Below are 21,352 nucleotides of genomic sequence, written 5' to 3'. Positions count from 1 at the left end.
GGGTTTTGATATAATATAACAATCCTAGAATAAATTGATTAATTCAACATCCATCCGATAATCATGAAAACCCCTATAATTCTTTTAGAGGCTAGGGAGGAACGAAGATAAATATTCATACCTAGGTTAAACATTACATTTTACACTTCTGATTCTTCTGCTCGGGTAGGTAGTTAGTTTGTTATTAATGTTGAGAATGAAATGAGTATATCGATTGACATTGATTATTAGATCGTTGGAGATGAGTTTTGTGAAATGGTGATATATAGGTAGGTATATGTATATATGCTTGTCTTATTCGAAAACTGAGTTAGATTTCTTTATATTCAGATACCTACCGAACGACCTATCAATCTCCCGATCTAGATATATGGTTAATCATAGATATATATAAGCATTCATTTATTTATTTATTCTCATTCTCATTCTCATTTTATTCTATTCTATTCCATTCTATCCCGATTCATTCTCTAATCTATCCTCTCACCTCTCTCACTACTCACACCTCAAACACATCACCCAATGAAATCTAATCTCAAGAAATAACACTCAAACTATCAATCTACTAAAATAGACGATAATTCCTAATTTACAAGGAGAAGGAAATGAAATGAAAATGAAGAAAATAAGAAACCCTTTTATCATTCTTTTTATTCTGTGTAATTACAGTAGCGTGTGCGATTTTCGTATATCGTATCATTTTTGTCGTATCCTTTTTGTCATATCAAGCTTTTGTCATATCGATTCTCCCATCGTATCATCCAACCCTTTGAAACATCACCCATCCTCCAACCCTCGATGCGCATGTTTTCAATCCAGAAGAAGTACTTTTAACCAGCACATCCAAATCCCAATTTCATTCCCCTTTTCCCAATTTACATATCATTCCTACCTTTCTTGAATACCCATCTCCCGCTCTCAGCACGCATCTTTATTCCCGCATCACCACCCGCACCCGCACCCACCTCCACCTCTAACCTATGCCTTCCCATCCTATCCCATCCCATCCCATCTCACCCTACAACTTAAACCCCGGCGGTCTAACCACTCCCTTCAACCCCCCCTCCTTCCTCCCACAAACCGCAAACTGAATCCTCGGCAAAACCGGTACCTTCTCCTCCCACATCTCCTCCATTCTCTCATTCCAACTTCTCCTCGGATTCGCCATCTTATATTCCATTCTCGACTTATACTTTTCCTGCAATCCCGGATTATCTCTCGTCATTGATAACAACAAATAACTCATCTTTCCAATTTGTTTCTTAAACTCTGGCGTATTGAGATCCTCTAACAATTCAGCCGTGGTGTGAGGATCCATGTGACTAGTGAAATGTACCCAAGTGCGATAACGTTGTAACTCCCAGTATTGATATGCAGTTTTGATAGCGCGCTTCATGTTGACCATTTCTTGGTAGCCTTCGTAGTCGTGGAGATGGTTTTCGGAGATGTTGGTCCATTTGAATTCTGGGTGAAATTAGCAATGTGCAACTGAAATCGAATGAAGAAGAGAACTTACCTTTAACTCCAATGAGACTTTCAGTGCGATAGTAAATTGTAATCTCCTTAATATTGAACGGATGGAAATGACCAAGTGTTCTAGTAGGAGGTGATATAGCTGTTGATGGTATAACTGCTGACCAAGCTTTTGCGACTTCCTTAACATAAAGTTCACGTCTTTCCCGAGCTGTTGAAGAACTCTTCATCAACATCAACATAGTATCACTGGAAAGAACTGGTTGATTAGGATCCAAATCATAGAGAAAAGCATTGAGTGCAATCCGTCCTTCGAGTTGATGTTCATGTTCGATCCAAAAGGTTTCGTATCCATTGGAAAAATCATACATTGGCATGATACGATCCATTCCATTGATGTGACGATAGATAGTTGCTGGACCAGTTTCCAAACCCAGTTCCCAATTCATCTTGGAGCAAAAGGTACCATTCAAACTCTCTTGGGTGTAGATACTCAACCCAACTTTTCGTGCTTCAGAGTTGATGTAGAGAATATCTGGTTGTGGACAAACCCATTTGAAATCATAATGACGTACCGATCCACTACTGAGAGGAATCAATTGAAGACTTTTGCTGATATGATCATAGATATTGATGTAACAACTGGTGGACGAATGAACAAACGGATTCCTAAGACGCCAAACAGGTACATCTCTTGGTGTTAAATTATTGGCATATTCTTCCCAAATTTTGAGACGAATTTCTTTTGGAAACTCTGCGAATTTCGGAAAAGAGGGATCGGTATCATTTTTCATGACAATCTCACGGTAAGACTTGATTTCTGCTCTTGCAAGACCAGCAAGATTGTGGCTCTTTTTCATTCGACGTAAGCCCAATTTTTGAGGATGGCGTGAAATGAGAGAAAGGTCGAATGGAGAAGAAAGACGAAGTTGAGAAGGTTGGAAGTGATGAGCTGATGGAGCAATGCGATTTTGAGCTTTCAATTCATGGTGAGTATGGTGAAGAGCAGGACGACAAATTAAATCGAAGGGGAAACAAGGCTGAGTGACATAATTTTGTTCGATTGAATTCGATTCGTCAATCATCTTGACCAAATTTGAAGATGTGCGACCTTGAGAAAGAACCTAGAGCCAAGAATTGGATGTAATTTGAGAAGAAAATGAAAGGCGCAAATTCGTTGGAGTGTAAGAGGAGGTAGAAGGATTGAAATGAGCGCCAAGATTGGTAGATGAAAACCAAGATCTTGATAAAAGAGCGTGAAAGTGATGATTGGAAGTGAGGAAAGAAAGAGATGTAGTTGCTGGCAAAAGTTAATGGTGGAAGTTTGTGGTTGAAGTTTGAAGTTTAAAGAATTGAATATCAAAGATACTTGAATTTGTTTGTGGGGAATAAACATTGACCATCTTTGATCCCCGATCCCGCATTGAGGATATTGTTATCAGATCTATTGCCATCATGATTGAGGAAATATTCCCTGGTCTTGCTAAGATCGGGTAACCATCTTTCACTCCACCTAACCTGAGATCTCAACACTTTGTTCAGGTCGGGAACCTTGACAGTTTGAAGATGTCCTGCCGAACTTTTCCCTTGGGCCACCTAGGCATATTGAGGATATATTTGGGGATATATTGTGGAGCAAGACTTTACTCACGTGTTTGACCACTCATAGATAGCTGGTATATCTTTACCAAGAATGCTCCAAAAAGTAGTATGGGTCTTACGTGTATACCTAGGTAATGATTGATGATTAATGAATCCAAATTCAAGAAAAGTAATTCAATGTGGTTCGAGGCAGAGCAATATGTCAGTATGTGAGATGTGAGTACGGTCAAGGTGCTGCATTCTGTCAAGTGAATTAATCCACACTAGGTGCTCTGACCTTGATTCTCGATCATACCTATCCATACCTCCAGCTACTTATTAAACAATTATAAACAAAGTCTTCGACTCAAATTCCCTTTTCAAAGTCAAAAGCCTTGGGAGCACCACCAAAGCCCTGACATTATCATGTCAAAATATCATCCACTATCAAACCATTATGTTGAGAATAAAGAAGACATCCCACTCACAACATCCCAAGAAAATCCTCCTTTGTCAACTACACTTCAATCCATCATGGCGGCTTCTTCCGACTCATCTCCTCCAAGGGGTTATAAATCTTCAAAAGATCATAAAGCTCGGAAAAGTCGTAGAGCTGCGAAACCAACTAAAGCTTTAAATTCTACAGAAAAGCCGATACTTGTCAATGACGATGACTCCAATCAATCCAGCACTGATCAGACCAAGGACTCGGACATTTCATCACTGGATTGGGAAGAAGACCGAAAAGGAAAAGGTAAAGGAAGAGGAAGAGGAAGAAGAAGAGGAAAGGGAAAGGGAAAGGGAGAGGAGAAAAAAACAAGAAAACCCACGGAAGCAGACCAGACTTATCAGGAGACTTATCAGGAGAAAGAGATCGATGCGGGAAGAACTTTGGTAACTTTGTCAAAAACAATCTCCAACATATTGACTGCACCTTACGACAACAAGAAGGAACCCAATCAACTTAAAACCGATAAGACGGCACATGAGACATCTGATCATCGGAATAAGTTGCCAATAGAAATTTGGATTAAAATTTGGGAAATCGTCGCCAATGACAATCCAAGAAACCTTGACATCTGGACTTGAAGTGAAGGACCTAAAACATTAGGGGAGAATGAGAAAAAGCGAACAATCTACGGCCCTCAAGATTATTCTACTCGAGTTCGATGGAATCCATTCAAATTCATAACAACGCAAATCGTTCCTCCGATTTTACATGTCAGCTGCCTCTCACGGTATATTGGTCTGAAATATTATGAACTCGGCCTTGGTTGTCACTTTGGAATGTCCAAAATCCCCTCGGAAAGTCACTCAATACTTGAGCCTCGGATTTACTGTCATAAAAATGATCTTATATGTCCAATGGGTCGTTTCAACTTTATCGAATCCGAGTGTTTTTGGAATCAGATCCCCGAAGAAATATCCACAATTACCTTTAATGTAGGCAAGCTCAACAATGTCGATCCAAAGCCCCACAAAGATAATGAAGATTATAAAAATCAAATTGCTCACGAGCATTTCAGTTATGAGTATTCGAGAGGTCTCACTCAAGATCCTTACAGACTTGTAGGAATGAATTTCTTCTTTGAAAGCTGTCAGGGCGCGAAATTTTCAAAGCGTGCGTCAAAGGTTTACCTGTATTCTTTTTCCGACTACATCTCCAAACAAGGCCCCAGAGATTTTTGATTTACACCCTTCATCGATGACTCGAAACGTCGAGGCTTAGATATAAATACAGATGCACATTTCAGCTTCGATAGTTTGTTGGGGCATGCTGCATTTACTAACCGTGTAAATGAAGATTGTCCAGACGATTGGTACAACGTTTGGGGAGAATGGCTTCGAGATGGGGGGTTGACATGGTTAAAAGATGGGGGGCCAAAACCTGTTGGGATCCAATATGATAACCCTACAGCATATGATCTGGATAGACATGACTATTATGTAGAACCTTGGATGGAAGAGGAATTTATAAATCGTGGTGTTCCCAATATTGGAACGTGAGTATAATTTTCTTCAATCCTGAAGATATACAAATACTAATATCCGTACAGGAGTTCTGAATTTTGGGTTCCGGGAGTCCCTGAGGTTCGTTATATGAAACTCGAAATTCATGGTTAGGTTTTTGGTTGGTCTGTATGATTGGTGTGGAAGTGGTATGGGTAGTAAGATCGATGATGGATTGTTGGTTTCTATTGAGGAAGTGATGATTGATAGTATTGCGAATGGGTTATATACCTGATGATCAGCAGTTAAGACTTTGATCTATTGATGGAGTCTGAAGTTATCAGGTAGGTAGGATTTATGAAGCCTGAGTAGAGACAGGATAAGGACAAATAGAGTCAAGATGAGTCAAAATGAAGCACCAAAAACCAGAAGATAGGAACCCAAAACAGATAGAAGTAAACTGATAACAATAAGCTTTACAAAATACAATCTCATGAACAAACTCTTCTACAAATCATTATAAACATCTCATCTGATAATTTTCATGATTTACAATGAATGGAGTGAAGTTGGAAAAGAGTATTATTGATGGAAACTATTCCCAATAGAGACTAGATCAACGGTAGATGCACGGATCATGTCTTGTCAACTTGGCTTGTCTTGCATACCTAGGTATGTATATATATACCTGCTACTGCCACGCCGGTACAGTAGTACAAAGTATCGACTACCGCTGTTGAGTTGATTTGAGCGAGCGATTCAAAAATGATTTATATACTGGGCTGGCTGTTATTGAAGAGGAGATGTGTGTGTGTTTTGATTTTAAATGTGAAGTGGAAATGATGTTTCGATACAGGTTTTATAAATTTATTATGTGTATGATAGATATCTAGATAGGTACTGGATATGAATATGAATATGTTAAGGATAGGGATGAGGGGAAGAGGAGAGAAGAGAGAATACTACCTAGGTGCTTCCTTGATTGTGGGGTATGTTCGGTAGTGTGAACGGGAGTGTTAACGGTAGTGTTAACGGTAATTAGCGGTAATACCATCGGCAGTTTGAAGATCCCTATCCCTTGATTAAGAAGATTCATCTTATACTAGTACAGTATACCAAGGTTATCTAAATACTCGAGTACATAGGTCCGGATTAATTATGAATTAATACTAGATACTTAGGTAGGTATCTATATATCCTAAACAAAAAACAAATAATATACTCAGTATTCAAATATCTATTATTTATCGATACTATCTATAAATCGATAATTATACTATCTATCTAGTATATACTCTTTAAGATATATCTACAATTAAGATTATTCATCTCATCGGTTTTCAAGGTATATATATGTATATATATAAGCCCTTTATAGGATATAGATAGATATCGAATGATAAAATCATAAATCAGGAGGTAATTTTCAGGGGGTTAGTAATTTCTACTTTTCTACTTTTCTACTTTTCTACTTTTCTTTCTTTTCTTTCTTTTCTCCTCCTCTTGTATTACATTTATTACTTGATCTATAGAATATAGTCCTTAATAAATCATTCAAACATGCGGAGAAAAATACTATTTCTCCTCATCACATTTCCCAGCCTTTCCGAAGGATTAGAACATAAATTCTGAGTGTTAGTAGTATATATTTTACGAAACTCGAATATCTGGATTTTGAAAGGAATTCTAGACTCAGATGAGAATTTGTAAGAGATGATTCAATATATATTCTCTGCAATATAATATTTTTGGATGTATGCGGATTATGAAAGATTGGGTTTAGGTACTTTGAATGAGGATTCGGAAATGATGTTTAGATGGATTTGATGACGGATCGTTTGTGGATGGATAGATTTCACGATTATTTTCTTGATTGTTGATGGTATGAGATACTGCCTATGTATTTGACTGTGGCATTAAATTAATATGTAAATCTTATGCTAAAAAATTCTGAATATTATCGGAGGATAAGGAGGTTAATGTTTACTTTTATAATCACGAAAACGATGTCCGGAATATGCATCATAGCAATCACGAGCCTATTATCAATCCATTCCCCTCAAATCTCAATTGAAGAAATTAATTCAATCTTCATCTTTACAAGATGAAAGATTTCCGTACTACATTTCCAACATACAGCATCCATTTCCACATCGAAAGAATACACTATCATTATACCCCAAAGACCCGAATATTAAACATCGGGATAACTTCAAACGTGCCCAATAACACTCCATCCCTTCAAGCACCTGATTCATATACTCCATATTTACACACTCAAAATTCGCAATACGGAAGAATCGTCTCATATCTCACAATTCCATGGAGGAATATTAATTTCCGTATCGTATCAACATGTACCGGTAAGGTATCCATCAGCTGCAAACTGTCTGACTCAAGACAACATTTGTTCGGTGGAGTCCAATCCAGGTACCGGCAAGTCACCTGGTATCGATGGATCTACATAGGTACATCTGACCTTTATAATATTCTGTATTACCATAGACGGATAACAGAACCCGAATTCGGATCTGAGTTCAAGAATTCATACTCCATTCACCCTTAATACCTCGGTAGATTCACACGCGGTAAAACTTCATTTCGTTGATCATCATCATCTTTTCTAAAAGCAGAAATCCGGGGTTAAAAATTCCCACCTACAGACGGCGCCAATTCAGCTCGCTTAGGTTACATTCTCCTCAATTATACCCGGATACTTTGGAACTGCAGAAGCAAAATTGATGCAAGTTGAATCATGAAGGATTATTGAAAGATTTTCTTTTCATTTGAGGATTTTCTTCTTTTTCGCTTTAATTATGTGGTTATTAAGGGGAGGAATATACTCTCTATCAGGAGTATACTCACAAACAATATGTGAATGGTGAACCATTCCTTTCATCAATCGGTCCCCTCGGATCTTTCGGATAGCTCCCGAGGAATATTGAAAAAAAGATACGGAGTACAGAGTATTATATAAGTCTTCCAGATCGAATCTCCAAACATACTATAAAAATGATTAATTTATTAAAATCGGATATTGCGAATATACTTTCAATAATTCTCCATGGTTCTCCTATTTTTAGTTACTCGTTCGTCAGTACCCCAAGTCCAGACTAGGTAACTTACATGAATCTTCAAATGACATGACATCCGAAGTATACATTTTCTGGAAGAATCGTTTCGCGCCAAGGAGAATTTCCCACGCTGTTATGCTTGTCAAAAGCATCCACAATACATACCCGCTGTTGCCCAGTCTGTCAATAAACGAAACGGTCCACGAGGACATCGATTTACCTTGTTTTATCCATCACAAACTTTCATCCCAAGAACCATGATCACCATCCTCAGAAACTCCATCATTGGATCGGTAAAATGTTTAGACTCATGTACCCCACAAATTACCCCTGAAATCTTTCCGCAACACGGAACATCTAACTATCTTTGTCCAAATGAAACACCCAATTCCATTCCCTCCATTTCCATGTCGCTTATCGAAAGATCCATCTCTACCCCTCAACTCATCTTACTTCATTTATTTTTCATCTATCTCGAAAGAGTGGCGCGACGTCCACTCCTCCTTCGAGACGCATAATAACCAGATGCTTACATCATTTCATTCTCATATATAACTCTTCCTCTTCCTTTGCCAATTTTCCATTCCTCTTGGCCATCAAAATCAAAAGGTTGATTCATTCTTTCTTGTACAAACCATTCTATCCCTTATTTTTAAACCCTCACCCTCCTTTTTTCGCAAAAAATAAAATCATCCATCAAAATGAAGTTTACGCAGGTCGCACTTCCTCTTCTTTTCTCCGGTGCTGCTTTCGCCGCTCCAGCTGCCGACAAAACTTTGAAAGCGAGATCAACTCAAATCTGCGGTCAATATGATAGTGTTGCCACGGGTGCTTATACCGTTTACCAAGATCTCTGGGGTAAAGATTCAGCAACATCCGGATCTCAATGTTCGACCGTTACTTCCTTGAGTGGATCGACCATTGTTTGGTCCACATCGTGGAGTTGGGCGGGTGCTTCAAGCAGCGTTAAGTCGTATGCCAATGTGGCTTTGAACTCGGTTGTTACTGCTGGTGTCAAAGTTTCTTCGATCTCTGCCATTCCTGCGGTTTGGAAATGGGGGTAAGCATTTATCTTCACTTTTATTTTTAAAAAATAAAATAAAAATAGAAATCTAATCTTTTCATAGATACACCGGTTCATCCATCGTCGCTGATGTTTCCTGGGATATCTTCACTGCCTCTACCGCTGGAGGAACCAACGAATATGAAATCATGATTTGGTTAGCCGCCATCGGAGGAGCTGGACCAATTTCTTCCACCGGTTCCCCTATCGCTACCGCCACCATTGCTGGTTATGAATTCAAATTGTACTCTGGACCCAACGGAGATACTACTGTTTACTCATTCGTTGCATCGACTGAAGCCACCAATTTCAATGGTGATCTGATGGATTTCTTGAACTACTTGGCTACCAATGAAGGATGGTCTACTAGCCAATACATTAACGTTTTGGAAGCCGGAACCGAACCTTTCACCGGTAAGAAATCCATTCTCAATTTCACATCCAAGATACTAATCCCACCTCCAGGTAGCAACGCCGTCTTCGACGTCACCGCCTACAGCGTCTCCATCACCCAGGGAAGTGCCGTCAAAGTTGTAGCCAGCTCATCCACCCCCGTCACATCCAGCAAAGCAACCCCCACCACCACCTCCACCATCAAAGTCACCAGCACCATTAAAACCACCGTCGCAGCCATCCCCACCACCAAAGCCAGCTCTACCAAAACCAGTGTTGCCGCTGTAGCCACCAGCACCACTGCTTCATCCACTGGTTCTGTTCCTTTATATGGTAACTGCACGGGAGGACTCGCTTGTGCCACGGGTACCTGTGTCGAGCAAAATGCTTATTACTCCCAGTGTTTGGCTGCTTAAATGGATAGAGTGAGACTAGGTCTTCACAAATAGTTTACCAGTTTTCGATATCTTTATTTCTTCTTACATCACACATCATACATCACCACGCACATCACACAATAAACACGACATCACACAACAGCAAAAATCACCAAGCGTCACACAAGAAGTTTAAAGCTAATATTAAGCCTTACAGTAATCGCGACGATTATTCCCGAATATCTGAATTGAATATTTATTAACAGTTTCTTATGACCTGATAATTGATGGACATTTCAGATACACATGGAGGAATATCTAATTGATGTGCTAGAGGCAGATTTTGTATATACATTTATTTTCTGGAGGATGCATCCCATGAGGGGTTTATTTTGTGAATACATATCTAGAATGTTTTCCAACCTTTGATGTTTTTGGTTTTATCTTGTGATGTGATAATGTGATGGTGTGATTCCGTGGATAAATATATTTGGAGTTGGGTTACATATTTATTCCGCTTGTGTATTACGAGTTGATTGTCAATCCATTGGATCGTTTATTTCGCTCTTTGGATTTGTTTTCACATCTCATCCCTTTTGGATATATAAATATAAATTAAGGTAAAAGCTATTTTCATGCGCCTGGGATCCCACTAGCAATCGTTTTATAAGTAGATAATTCATGGTACCAGAATGATTGATGACCACCCCTCATCACCCAGTCAAACCTCTCCAATCCTCCATCTACTCCCTCACATTCTCGAAATCGCAAAATCATTCACATCAATACCATACACTCCGGATACACACCTCTTACTCATCATCACACATCCTCTTCCTCATCCCCCTCCCCACTATCCATCCTCACCATCCATTCTCACTATTCATCCTCAATGTCCAAATCCCATATATTCATTCACCTTCCCCCTCTAATTCCCTATTTCCCAATTTCCTCACCAGGTGGTCCTACCTACACTCCATTCCCGCCCCCCCAATCCATCTAACCAAAATAACATCTCTTCGTTCCCTCGACCAATTCCCCATCCATCCATCATCCATCCATCCATCCATCCATCCATCCATCCATCCATCCATCCATCCATCCATCCAGCCATCCATCCATCCATCCATCCATCCATCCATCCATCCATCCATCCATCCATCCATCCATCCATCCATCCCTTCATCCCCTCTCACATCCCCTCTCACATCTCTCATAAACAATACAATCTCCCACTCACACCCCTACTCACACCCCCACTCCATTCCCAACCTTTCCACCCCCAACCCACCCAACCCATCCAACTTCCTCCCCAACACCCCAATCCCCCTCCTTCCTTTCTCAAATAAACAACATTCATACTACGAATTGTAAGTCCGCCTTCGCTTAACATCACATGTGTTTTATACCCCTCCCGTATTCCTTATATAAACAAATTTGATTATATCAGGATTCCCTTCTCTTTTTATTATATCCTCAACCCCTATAGCGATTTTCCCTTTCCCTCTTTCTCATAACCTCTTTCTCGTAACCTCAATCTCAAATCCCTAATCCCAATCCCCTCATTTCCCCCATCTCACCTCCTTCAAAAATCCCACCATCTTTTCATCCCCCTCTCCATACTTCCCATTCCCGTCTCCAATCTCCAACCTCCAACTCACAGCCAATCCAACCAACCCAAACCAGCACCATATATCAAGACAAAACATCCTCACACTCACATATACACTTACTCTGCAATTCAGTCCAATCTAATCTCTCTCCAATCTCTCTCCACCCAAATACCAAAAAAGAACAACAGAAATAATCCACATCCCATAATCCCAACACTATCCCCATTCCCTTTCTTATCCCGATTCTATCTCTTTAAATTCCCCCTCTACCTTCTTATACCACTTTGATTTTTCTTGTACGAAATTTGATATCATGTAGTTTATACTATCGAAATCACTTACCTTTCTCTTAGAGTTGTTCATACTCTCATCATTACTTTTTCTCCCATCTCCCATCTCCTACCTACTACCCACCAACCACATAATCGTATCAATCCACCAGTTTTCGTGTCAAACTTTCTGATCCACAACACATCATCATCATTTCATCCCATCACAACTTCACCGCAAGAGATAATACACTTGAGAAAGGTATCACATTTATTCATTAATTTTCCTTGATTCACAAAACCACCACCCCAAAACATCAAGCCCATATATAGGCCATATCATCCTCAAAATCTAACTTCCTCCAAAATCCCCCAAAATCTCCCTCCAAAATTGCTCTCCCAAAATCTCACCATCAAAAATCCAGTATCATTCTTTGAATAATACCATCAAGTCCACCAATCCATACCACCCTAAACAAAACTCCCCAAGAAAATCATCCCCATTACTTTTCTCATGACTTATATTATCCGGTGGAATCCAGCCACATCATGTACAAAAGCAAATGTACAATGAAAATGCGTATGCATGCGATAATGATAAAAATCAAAGATGTGCAAGAATCGAAATGTTGTAAAAGAAAAATGTATAAAAAGTGAATTTAGATCAAGACCAATCCAACACCAAGAACAGCTACCAAAGCAATCATACTACCTTCAATTTTTCTAGCCGAACTTTTCTTGGTAGTTGTAGAACTAGCAGCGGATGAAGTACCAGTAGCAGTTGATGAAGATGAAGATGAAGTTGTAGAACTAGATGTAGCATTTGAGCCAGTAGATTCACCAGATGGTGTGTTACTTGCATCATTTGCTAATGGTTTGATGGCAAGATCAGAAATAGTATTTCCTCCAACATCGGTAACTTTTTGGGTGACCTTGGTACTTGAAACCGAAATAATCTTTCCATTATTGGCATTTTTAATGCCATTGTTGATAAGATCTTCAGCTCCAGGTGGAACAGCTGGGATAGTCCAGTTATTGGCAAAGTTTGTGCTAGTGATGAGAGATGAATCACAGGATGGTGCGGTTGTAGTGGTGTTTTGTGCCTTGACTCCTTGAATGCTAGTAATGTTAAGGGTGTTGAATTGATCCTGGAGTGTGTTGTAATCGGAACGGAGTTGAGCAGATCCATCATCATTGATAGTAACCAATCCATAGTTTGAGGTTTCTTGAGAGAATTCATAAACCATTCCACCGGAAAGAACTGGAGTCATCAATGGACCGTAAAGAACTGGAACTTCTGTGAAAACACGAGGAGCTGGAACGTTACAACCATATTCGGAGAAGAAAACGGGAACACTAGTATTGCTGAAATCCGAAACAAGAACATCATAACCGGAAGTCGTGTATGAAGAATCTCCACACCATGAATAACTGTTGAGAGCAAAGACGTCGGCTCTTGATGGATCGGAATCATCTCCGGTAGTAGTGCATTGAAGGTAATTCCATGTATCGAGGAGAATATCGCGAACATCTGCAGCACTGTAACCAACTGGAATGGAGCGGGAAGCATGCTTTGAGATATAGTTCTTAAGATCACGAGTAACGGCCTATATGTGTTAGTTTATTTGGGGCGGGATGGAGAGTCTGTTTTGGAAACTTACTCTCATGTATGGGGGAACGGTTCCTCCAGTCTCATCATCGTTAACAACTTCATTTCCAGCAAAGAAAAGTAAAGTATTTGGGTAATCCTTAAAGGCCTCAACAACTGCGAAGGTTCTGTTCAAATATGAAACATCATATGTGGTCGATGGAGAGCTTCTATCAATACTCTCGCCGGATAAAGGAGAATTGACATCAATCAACATATAAATGCCGACCTAAAAAGATGTTAGTTATCTATAGTCCAGACTGAAGCCACAAATCACTCACCTCATTGAAGATACTGGCACACTCATCATGATTCAAATTTCCATCCACATTATACACACGAATAGCATTAACGCCCAATTGTTGCATCAGAGCGGCATCTCTCAAACAGACGGCTCCATCACTCAAAGGATCAACACCGCTCGAAGGGTTATAACCTGAAGATCCACCTGGTTGATATGCGACACCCAAAAGTTGGAATCGATCACCGGTAACAGTGTTGACAAAATCGGAACCTTGAATTTCTATCGTTTGTACAGCGAGTGTAACTGTTGCGCAAAGTGCGAGGACGGTTGTGGGAATCTAAATTAATGAGTACAAATTAGTTTTGAATATAATTGCACAACAATCGATATGATAGATTATGCATATGTTTAACGGTTCACGGTGCGATTAAGTGCAATGAAAGCCGTTGTGTTTCAGTCATTGAAGCCATCGAAGCCATTCAAGCCATCAAACTGCAAGGTATCGAGGATTTGTAAACATACCATAGTAGACAACATGATTTCTGATTTCCTCCAAAAATTAAGTAAGTAATTGGTAGGTAGGTGAGTAGGTAGTACTGTAAACAAATCTTCTACAAGAGAAAATCAAGTCCAAAATACCAAGAACAAAAACGAGAGCAAATGGGAGAGCAAAGATGGGATGGACCAAATCTTTGAGAGTGCAAATATAGAGAGAAGTATTATTACTAGAAATTCGAAAGCCTTTCAAACGAGTGAAGTGAGGATTTCCAACACAAAATTAAATTAAATCAATCGTTCTTGCAAAATTCACGAGCAAGAGAGCAGAGAGGAGGGAGAAGTAAGTAAGAGAGGTGAAGAGTAAAAGAAAGATCAAGGAAGCTTCACTTCACTTCAAAAATAAAAGGTGGAGCACATGAAGCTTATTTGGACTGAAGGAAGGATGACACGGTCAAATACTGGAATAATGGAGGGGCCCGATTGGGGCTAATCCATGATAGGTTTAATTCTGATAAGAGATTAAACTCAATACGAGACATGAGACTAATCTGGAATAGGAAAGGTTAATGATGTGATGAGGATGATTGAGATGAAATTAATAACCGCTTCCTCTTCAGGATGAAATCTTTGTACCTAAATATGAGAGTTTGAATCGTTTCATGTCGATTGTTTTATCATTTGATGAAGAAGATACTACTTCGTAGGTTGAAGATTGATAAAGATTGATGTACCACAACCACGAGACACCCAACGGTGATTTTCTCTCAATTACATCACAATTTGTCCGACCGGCCATTCCACCATGGTAATCCGTAAAAAAAGAAAAGGGGATGCAAAATTGAACCAATGAGGTGAATGGAGATCCGAGATCCGAGATAATCCCGATGACATCTATCTACATTTATCAATTGCCGTTAGCCGTGTGTTGATCTTTGGTGTACGATGTACAAAGTATTCCAAGAAATCAAGGAGGTTGCTCAATATGTTGGGACGTGAAAATAAACATATATTTCAACGGGTCCTGTCGTGTGAAGGTGAGATTGAGATTGAGATGGAATTGATATTGGTTCAACAGACCATGTAAAATTATAGTAACACGGATATGTAGTATCTACTAGGTAGGTAGTTCCATTCAACACGGGTAAATAGTTTTATCGATATGTCAAAATACCGACATCTTTAAATAGGATATATATCTTGAAAGCCAATTAAAGATCAAAGTAGCTCGTATCGCCACATACATGTGAATACTTGGAACCTTCCACACGAACTTTACATTTATCACGATACGAAGTACACTCGGTACTTTCACGATATATCCACCACGCCTACCCAACTCCATTATATAAAAGTGTCCGGTGTGAGAAAGTTCTCGTACACGGACGAATATCGTATTCCATTGCTGATCACTACAAAAAGTCCCGTATATCTTTTGATTAGTATCTCTTCTCATTTCTTCTTAAAAATTACATTTCCTATCATTCAATTTATTTCATCCCGAGGACCGGGTAACCAATTACTCTGTAGATCATTTCTTCAGTAGTTTTGTTGCATGTCTGGACCTATGAATCTGCTGCCCGTAAACAGTAAGCATGCTCAGAGTGTCTGATTGGTCGATGAGACGATAGTTTATTGGCGATACCTAAGTAGTATTGTTCACTTGCCACCTACCGGTGTTAGCCCTAGTTATTTCTCAATATCAATATAAAATTTTATCGTCGCAGAAATCTCCAGCTTTAAATCAAGCTCATCTTGGGCATGAGAAGTATGGATTAAGAGAAATTCCTCTCGGTCGTTAAACATATTTCAGCAGGAATTCGAAGGAGCGAGAGGAGCAAGTGATCGGACATCTGAAACTCGTAGCTATACTTCACTGCTAGTAGAGAACGCTGGACTCTGTTAGTACTTTCGATGAGTAATGGTATTTTTCATGTACCATTTTGGAGACCAAGGGTTGAATCCCAGTCGTTCACCCCAACTTCAATTATCTTTCATAAATATCTGAGGATATTCAGAGAAGACACCATGTAATTTCCGCTCCCCTGGAGGAGAAGTCTGATAAATCTTAGATTTTCCCCCGGCTATTCAACAGTATAGAGTTGTGAGAATGAACCTGACTAATTTCGGGATAAACCCGGGGACATTAAGGAATGACCTGGCGTTATGTACAACCAACGGATTCAAATCCCTTAAATCTTCTCCCGAGTCCCAGGAAAACTCTTTGACCTTGCCTATTTTCCATACATTCTTTCCTTAAAAATACGCTCATTTGCCCTCTTCAAAAAGGGAGGAAGGTGAACGCTAGCCTAACACAAGGGGAAAGACTCCATTCTTTGATGGTGTAATCAGATATATGTCTGGAGGAATACTGCTTTATGCCAACGGGAGCTTCAGCCTCCTCGGATATCGACCGAAACCAACACCACTCTTTAGGGTTCCGGTATTCTCTGCTTTCCTTCTGTGTATGCACAATGTACTCCGTCTATTGATAAGGTGATTTGAGGCTGGAAATAAGCGATACCACTTCTAGAATTACAACATCCTCGAACATTGGCCTTGAGGAATACCATTTTTCTCCCCAATTTTTACTACCTTTAATACACACATCACTTTGTTACGGATGCCGAAAACATCGATGAGTGGTACTAACAGGCAGTGCAGATGCTCTGTTCTCGACGGCATGACCAAATGTGAGTTTGAAGAAAATCACAGGCCTGTAGTCCCCTCAGTTTCGTTACACTCTGCATATGCATGATAGGTCTCATTTGATGATGAGCTGAATGAATGCAGGGTATCAAATGTCGCCGGCTTTGTTAAGCTCTGCGGATATACTACTTAATTAGGTCCCAACAACATTGTTGGGTGGTACTGCAGCCGCTGTAATAGTAACCCCCAGAGTCTGGCCGCTTAAACTCCATGGCTAAGCTGCCGCTTGATTTCCAATCGAAAGCAAATACATCATGGAAGCATGATTCTCCATCGACGGAGTCTAAAGCAAAATATCTATACATACGTAAATACTTTCGGTATCAGCCAGCCAACCAAATCAATCCTTGATACCTTTTGTTGCACATCTGAAATTGACAGAAACTAAAACCGTAATCGACGTCGTCGATTGTGATATCCAATATCAGATATGCAACAAAACTTTTCGACTTCGAACAATCACGTGAGAAATAAGTTTAAGAATGAAGACTTCTTCGAAAGATGAGATAATTCGACGATATATCAAGTTATCATTTCGCTACATCTACTAGGTATATATATATATATATATATATATATAGCTGCAGACCCCTTCAATATAAGGACGGATAATCATACTAACCCCCTACTTATCACGTCCTTTCATCTCCGGTCTGGGTCACCATCTTGTTACTCCAGCTATGATATTCATTATCAAAGAGAACAGCGCTAGCAAAGGGGAAAATTATATCAAGATGGATTTGGAAATGTTTAATATCATTATATGCTGGCGGTCTAGAAGTCTAAGATGGTCACACAGAATCAATCATTCCGAAGCTCAATCTTGGTTGCGAGCAAGCAATTTTAGTAGTAGGATAATGAAAATGTGATCAGGAACGAGGAAGGTGATGCCACTATTGAGAGGTTCATTACAGATGAATGGACACATAGAAAAGGTTCGGATAGATGTAGTACTGGTCTATCAGCATCGTCTAATATAGTTTTGATTGTATTTATAAAAATGATTATACGCCAGTGAATAGCTCTGAGTTAAGAGAAAGGCAATGGATAGTCTGGACTCTCATTTTCGTGGCTCGCCTCGTAGACATACATTTCCGAACACCTTTATCGTATCTTGTCGCAGACTCCTCACGAATAGTGAGAGATATGGAGAGTATTGTACAAGTCTTCAAACCCAACATTAGTACCAAGCTCCTGAAACACCAGGGGTTTGTAGTACATTTTGCTATAATTAACAAGAATTTACCAATGAGTATAGTGAAGAAACTTCTACCCGGCAACGGAGAGATTATCAATGAAGTCAACATCAAAGGCCAAACCGTGCTGCATTGAGCTATAGCCGAGCTTGAAAAATATGCCCACACGAGTGGCAATGGAAGCCGGCTGATAGAGCTGATCTTACAGCTACTGAAAAACGACAACGTGGATGTTGACGCGGTCGATAACTCTGCGAAACAGCTTGCCACTATTTAGCACGGTTTCTTAAGCAGCCATCGGGCATCATGGCAAAGTTGCTCCTCAAATCTCGTTCCATTGATGCCGTCAACAAGAGAAAAGAAACAGCACTCGAACTGGCAGTCACATACGGCGATTGGAGAACCCCAGCTGCTAGAGAGACAATAGAGGTTCTAATTGAAAAGACGAATCTCACGAGCTCTTCTGATGTTCTCCGTCGAGCGATATCCAATCATAAACATACCACACCGCAAGGAGTTTTCTCGCTCTTAATGTACAAAAAGGCAAATGTCAATTTTATAGACAAATATGGGTTTACTCATTGCATCTCGCCGCTCTGTGGAAATTCACAGATGTAATCTGTTTGTTGATCGTCAGAGGTGCTGAAGTATCATTCATCGACAAGGATGGCGCATCCCTACTGCATCGTGCAGCTTCACGGCCCGACGCAGACCAAGAAGCCATCGAACTGTTCGTAGATGCTAAGCTCAGGCTAGATCAGAAAGACAACGAAGGTAGAAGACCAATTCACTTTGCCGCTCGATCCGGAAACGTGGCGACACTGAAGCTCTTGAGAATTAAGGGAGCTGTCTTCAATTTGACAGACAACATGGGTAATTCAATTCTGCACTATTCTGTTCTGAATAATAATTATTCTAAGGAAGTCATCGAGTACCTCGTCAGCTCCAAGGCAGTCCATATAGACGTTGGAGATATCAATTACGAGACTCCAATGATGTATGCAATTAGATGTGGTTGTGATCTTGCAGTCGAAACGCTTATAGGTCTCGGTACAGATATGTCAACAAAAGATACGGAACTCCATACTGCACTTCACTCCGCTGTACAGCATAGGAGAGGGAGTAAGCTTGTGCAACTTCTGATAGATAGCGGAATTGATATCAATGATCAGGATGTTCAAGGAGATACAGCTTTGCATTTGGAATTGAAAAGGCGCCCCCGCTTCCCTATCATACGGGATTTACTCCGTGCCAGAGCTAGTACTTCCATAAAGAACAACAATGGAGAAACCGCGCTTGATACCAGAAGCGAAGATGTTAAAACAGTCGTTCATCACGCTGCGGCACAAAACTCACGAGAAACTCTGAAACTACTGTTGGACCGCGGAGCTTCCATTAATACCAAGAATAGTGACGGGTACACACCATTATACGATGCCGCGAGCTGTGGCACGACTAGATCCTTGGGAGATCTTTTCAGGATAGATGGATTCGATGTCAATACCACCTTGCCCAATGGAAGGATATCCTTACATGTTGCAGCTGAACAGGGCTACGTTACAAGTGTTGAGATTTTTTTGTTCAACACAAAGCTGCCATAAATACCACAGACACATCAGTTCAAACACCGCTATCGCTAGCGACCGAATCGCAACGTACGGAAGTTGTGAAGACACTGCCCAAAAATGGTGCCAAGTGTACCATGAAGAGAAAGATCGACGGCTGGACACCTTTGCACATCGCAGTTTCCACCGGGAATATTGAGATTGCAAGATTATTGCTCGACCAATATCCTGAATTGAAGAATCTTCAGGACAACAAATATCAAACACCGGCGACCCTTGCTTTTTGGAAGGGGAATGCGAGCCTGATTCTTTTATTTCTAGAGAATGGAGCTGAAGGCTTTCCTCATTTAGAATTCTCTCCGACTCCTACATTCACCCCTCTCGTTTTATCAGTTTTACGAGATCAGCAGATGCGCCGTCTTGTGACAGTTTCCCAATACAGGCAGGAGGTGGAATATAATGGTTTTAGTCTCATACAAAAGCTTTTGTCGCTTCAGCGGTCTGAATTGGACTGGATCCTGAAGACGAGATTTTTATGCGGGGGTATTCTTCTACATATCGCCTCCGAAAAGGATGTTAGATTATGGGTTGAGAGATTCCACATGGCAGTGGATGATCTGGACGACAATGGCTGCACCGCGTTATGCCGGACAAGCGCCACTGACAATACTGGGCTTGCAAAGGCTCTTGTAAAAGTTGGCACGAACGTAAATCTAGCCAATTCTTTGAAATCAAGCCCATTGCACGTTGCCGTCGAGCGTAATCGTTTTGAGATGGTGAAATTCCTGCTTGGATGCGCAAATGTCAACATAAAGGCAGTGGATGGTAATATACGTACGCCATTGAATCGCGCAGTTCGGCTGCAATTAGTCACAAAGGTTCTTCTAGCTCAAGAGGACCTTGCTATTGATGTTAAGGATGACAAGGGTAAGACAGCACTGGACTATGCTCGATCCCAGAAGGATAAGAAGATCGAGGATTTGATCCTCGCTACCTTGTCTAAGAAGAAATCTCAACAGGTTGATGAGATTTTCTTCGACACATTGGCTCAGGTGCCATTGAATGGTGCATCATCAACGAGATGAACAAGAGTTTGGAACCTGCAACCTTTGAGACCGGGACGCAGCTTGAGATACGCTTAATTTTTTGGTGTTTGTGGGCATTTCCTTGAAGAATAGAAACAATATACGACTTAGGTACACAAGAGAAGGGTGGTAATTGTTCCAGAACGGTTGTGGAAACGATTGGAGTAGATTTTTTTGGCGCATTTATTTCATACCGAAGTGTAAGGCAGAAAGGGGTTGGGGAGCTTCTTTTCCTGATGGACGTAAAGAAATCTTCAATGATATCAAATGGGAGGTCTTTTCAACGCATCTCTTCTTCTTCTGTTATCAGCGAACCGTGCAATAGATATATATACAGCTATTTTATTATCTATTTGATCGATCTTGAATTTTTGGCAGTGCTGCAATGGGCGAATTGTGCCCAATATTCTCTGCTAAATGATAATAAATTCTCTTACCGCCTTCGAAATTGGTTTGTTGTGATCGCATGGTCAAAATCGCTTCGCTTCCCCAGCTTTAACACACTTTTGAATTTCACAACATTCGAATTCTTTCCCGCAACAACAGCATACATCAATCAAATTTCTAGCAATTATCGATCTGAGAATTTACACCCGCAATCTTAAATTGGTTTGCAA

At 40.3% G+C, this 21,352-nt stretch overlaps 6 protein-coding genes across 6 annotated transcripts; 4 read left to right on the top strand and 2 right to left on the bottom strand.

The window, feature by feature from the left end:
• Positions 1 to 1,018: 1,018 nt before the first annotated feature.
• EAF02_001641 (uncharacterized protein) lies at positions 1,019 to 2,558 on the bottom strand (the record flags this gene model as incomplete). The annotated part of the gene is made up of 2 exons (XM_038897689.1): positions 1,019 to 1,464; positions 1,517 to 2,558. 2 exons carry the CDS (start codon positions 2,556 to 2,558, stop codon positions 1,019 to 1,021), a joined length of 1,488 nt encoding a protein of 495 aa, XP_038762664.1.
• Positions 2,559 to 3,588: 1,030 nt separating this feature from the next.
• EAF02_001640 (uncharacterized protein) lies at positions 3,589 to 4,143 on the top strand (the record flags this gene model as incomplete). The annotated part of the gene is made up of 1 exon (XM_038897688.1): positions 3,589 to 4,143. The coding sequence occupies one exon, from the start codon at positions 3,589 to 3,591 to the stop codon at positions 4,141 to 4,143; it is 555 nt and encodes a 184-aa protein (XP_038762663.1).
• Positions 4,144 to 4,419: 276 nt separating this feature from the next.
• EAF02_001639 (uncharacterized protein) lies at positions 4,420 to 5,178 on the top strand (the record flags this gene model as incomplete). Its single annotated transcript, XM_038897687.1, has 3 exons — positions 4,420 to 4,675; positions 4,859 to 5,057; positions 5,112 to 5,178. 3 exons carry the CDS (start codon positions 4,420 to 4,422, stop codon positions 5,176 to 5,178), a joined length of 522 nt encoding a protein of 173 aa, XP_038762662.1.
• A 3,448-nt stretch (positions 5,179 to 8,626) lies between these two features.
• Positions 8,627 to 10,412, top strand: EAF02_001638 (uncharacterized protein). Its single transcript, XM_038897686.1, has 3 exons — positions 8,627 to 9,138; positions 9,206 to 9,555; positions 9,607 to 10,412. The coding sequence occupies exons 1-3, from the start codon at positions 8,780 to 8,782 to the stop codon at positions 9,948 to 9,950; spliced, it is 1,053 nt and encodes a 350-aa protein (XP_038762661.1). The 5' UTR covers positions 8,627 to 8,779; the 3' UTR covers positions 9,951 to 10,412.
• Positions 10,413 to 12,452: 2,040 nt separating this feature from the next.
• EAF02_001637 (uncharacterized protein) lies at positions 12,453 to 14,222 on the bottom strand (the record flags this gene model as incomplete). Its single annotated transcript, XM_038897685.1, has 4 exons — positions 12,453 to 13,400; positions 13,455 to 13,670; positions 13,723 to 14,022; positions 14,208 to 14,222. 4 exons carry the CDS (start codon positions 14,220 to 14,222, stop codon positions 12,453 to 12,455), a joined length of 1,479 nt encoding a protein of 492 aa, XP_038762660.1.
• Positions 14,223 to 18,391: 4,169 nt separating this feature from the next.
• EAF02_001636 (uncharacterized protein) lies at positions 18,392 to 20,735 on the top strand (the record flags this gene model as incomplete). The annotated part of the gene is made up of 3 exons (XM_038897684.1): positions 18,392 to 18,618; positions 18,648 to 19,648; positions 19,696 to 20,735. 3 exons carry the CDS (start codon positions 18,392 to 18,394, stop codon positions 20,733 to 20,735), a joined length of 2,268 nt encoding a protein of 755 aa, XP_038762659.1.
• Positions 20,736 to 21,352: the final 617 nt, after the last annotated feature.

This window comes from Botrytis sinoallii, assembly GCF_014898435.1.
Source record: "Botrytis sinoallii strain Bc 23 chromosome Unknown BSIN_002, whole genome shotgun sequence".
In the NCBI taxonomy this organism is placed as follows: Eukaryota; Fungi; Ascomycota; class Leotiomycetes; order Helotiales; family Sclerotiniaceae; genus Botrytis; species Botrytis sinoallii.
The sequence above is the reverse complement of the archived record's forward strand: the minus strand, read 5'-3'. Positions and strand labels throughout refer to the sequence as shown.

Bases quoted from the DNA above. Each gene is read 5' to 3' on its own strand.
- EAF02_001638 (XM_038897686.1), top strand. From the start codon at position 8,780: ATGAAGTTTACGCAGGTCGCACTTCCTCTTCTTTTCTCCGGTGCTGCT. The intron at 9,139-9,205 runs GTAAGCATTTAT...ATCTTTTCATAG, and splicing joins CCTGCGGTTTGGAAATGGGG to ATACACCGGTTCATCCATCG. The intron at 9,556-9,606 runs GTAAGAAATCCA...TCCCACCTCCAG, and splicing joins CGGAACCGAACCTTTCACCG to GTAGCAACGCCGTCTTCGAC.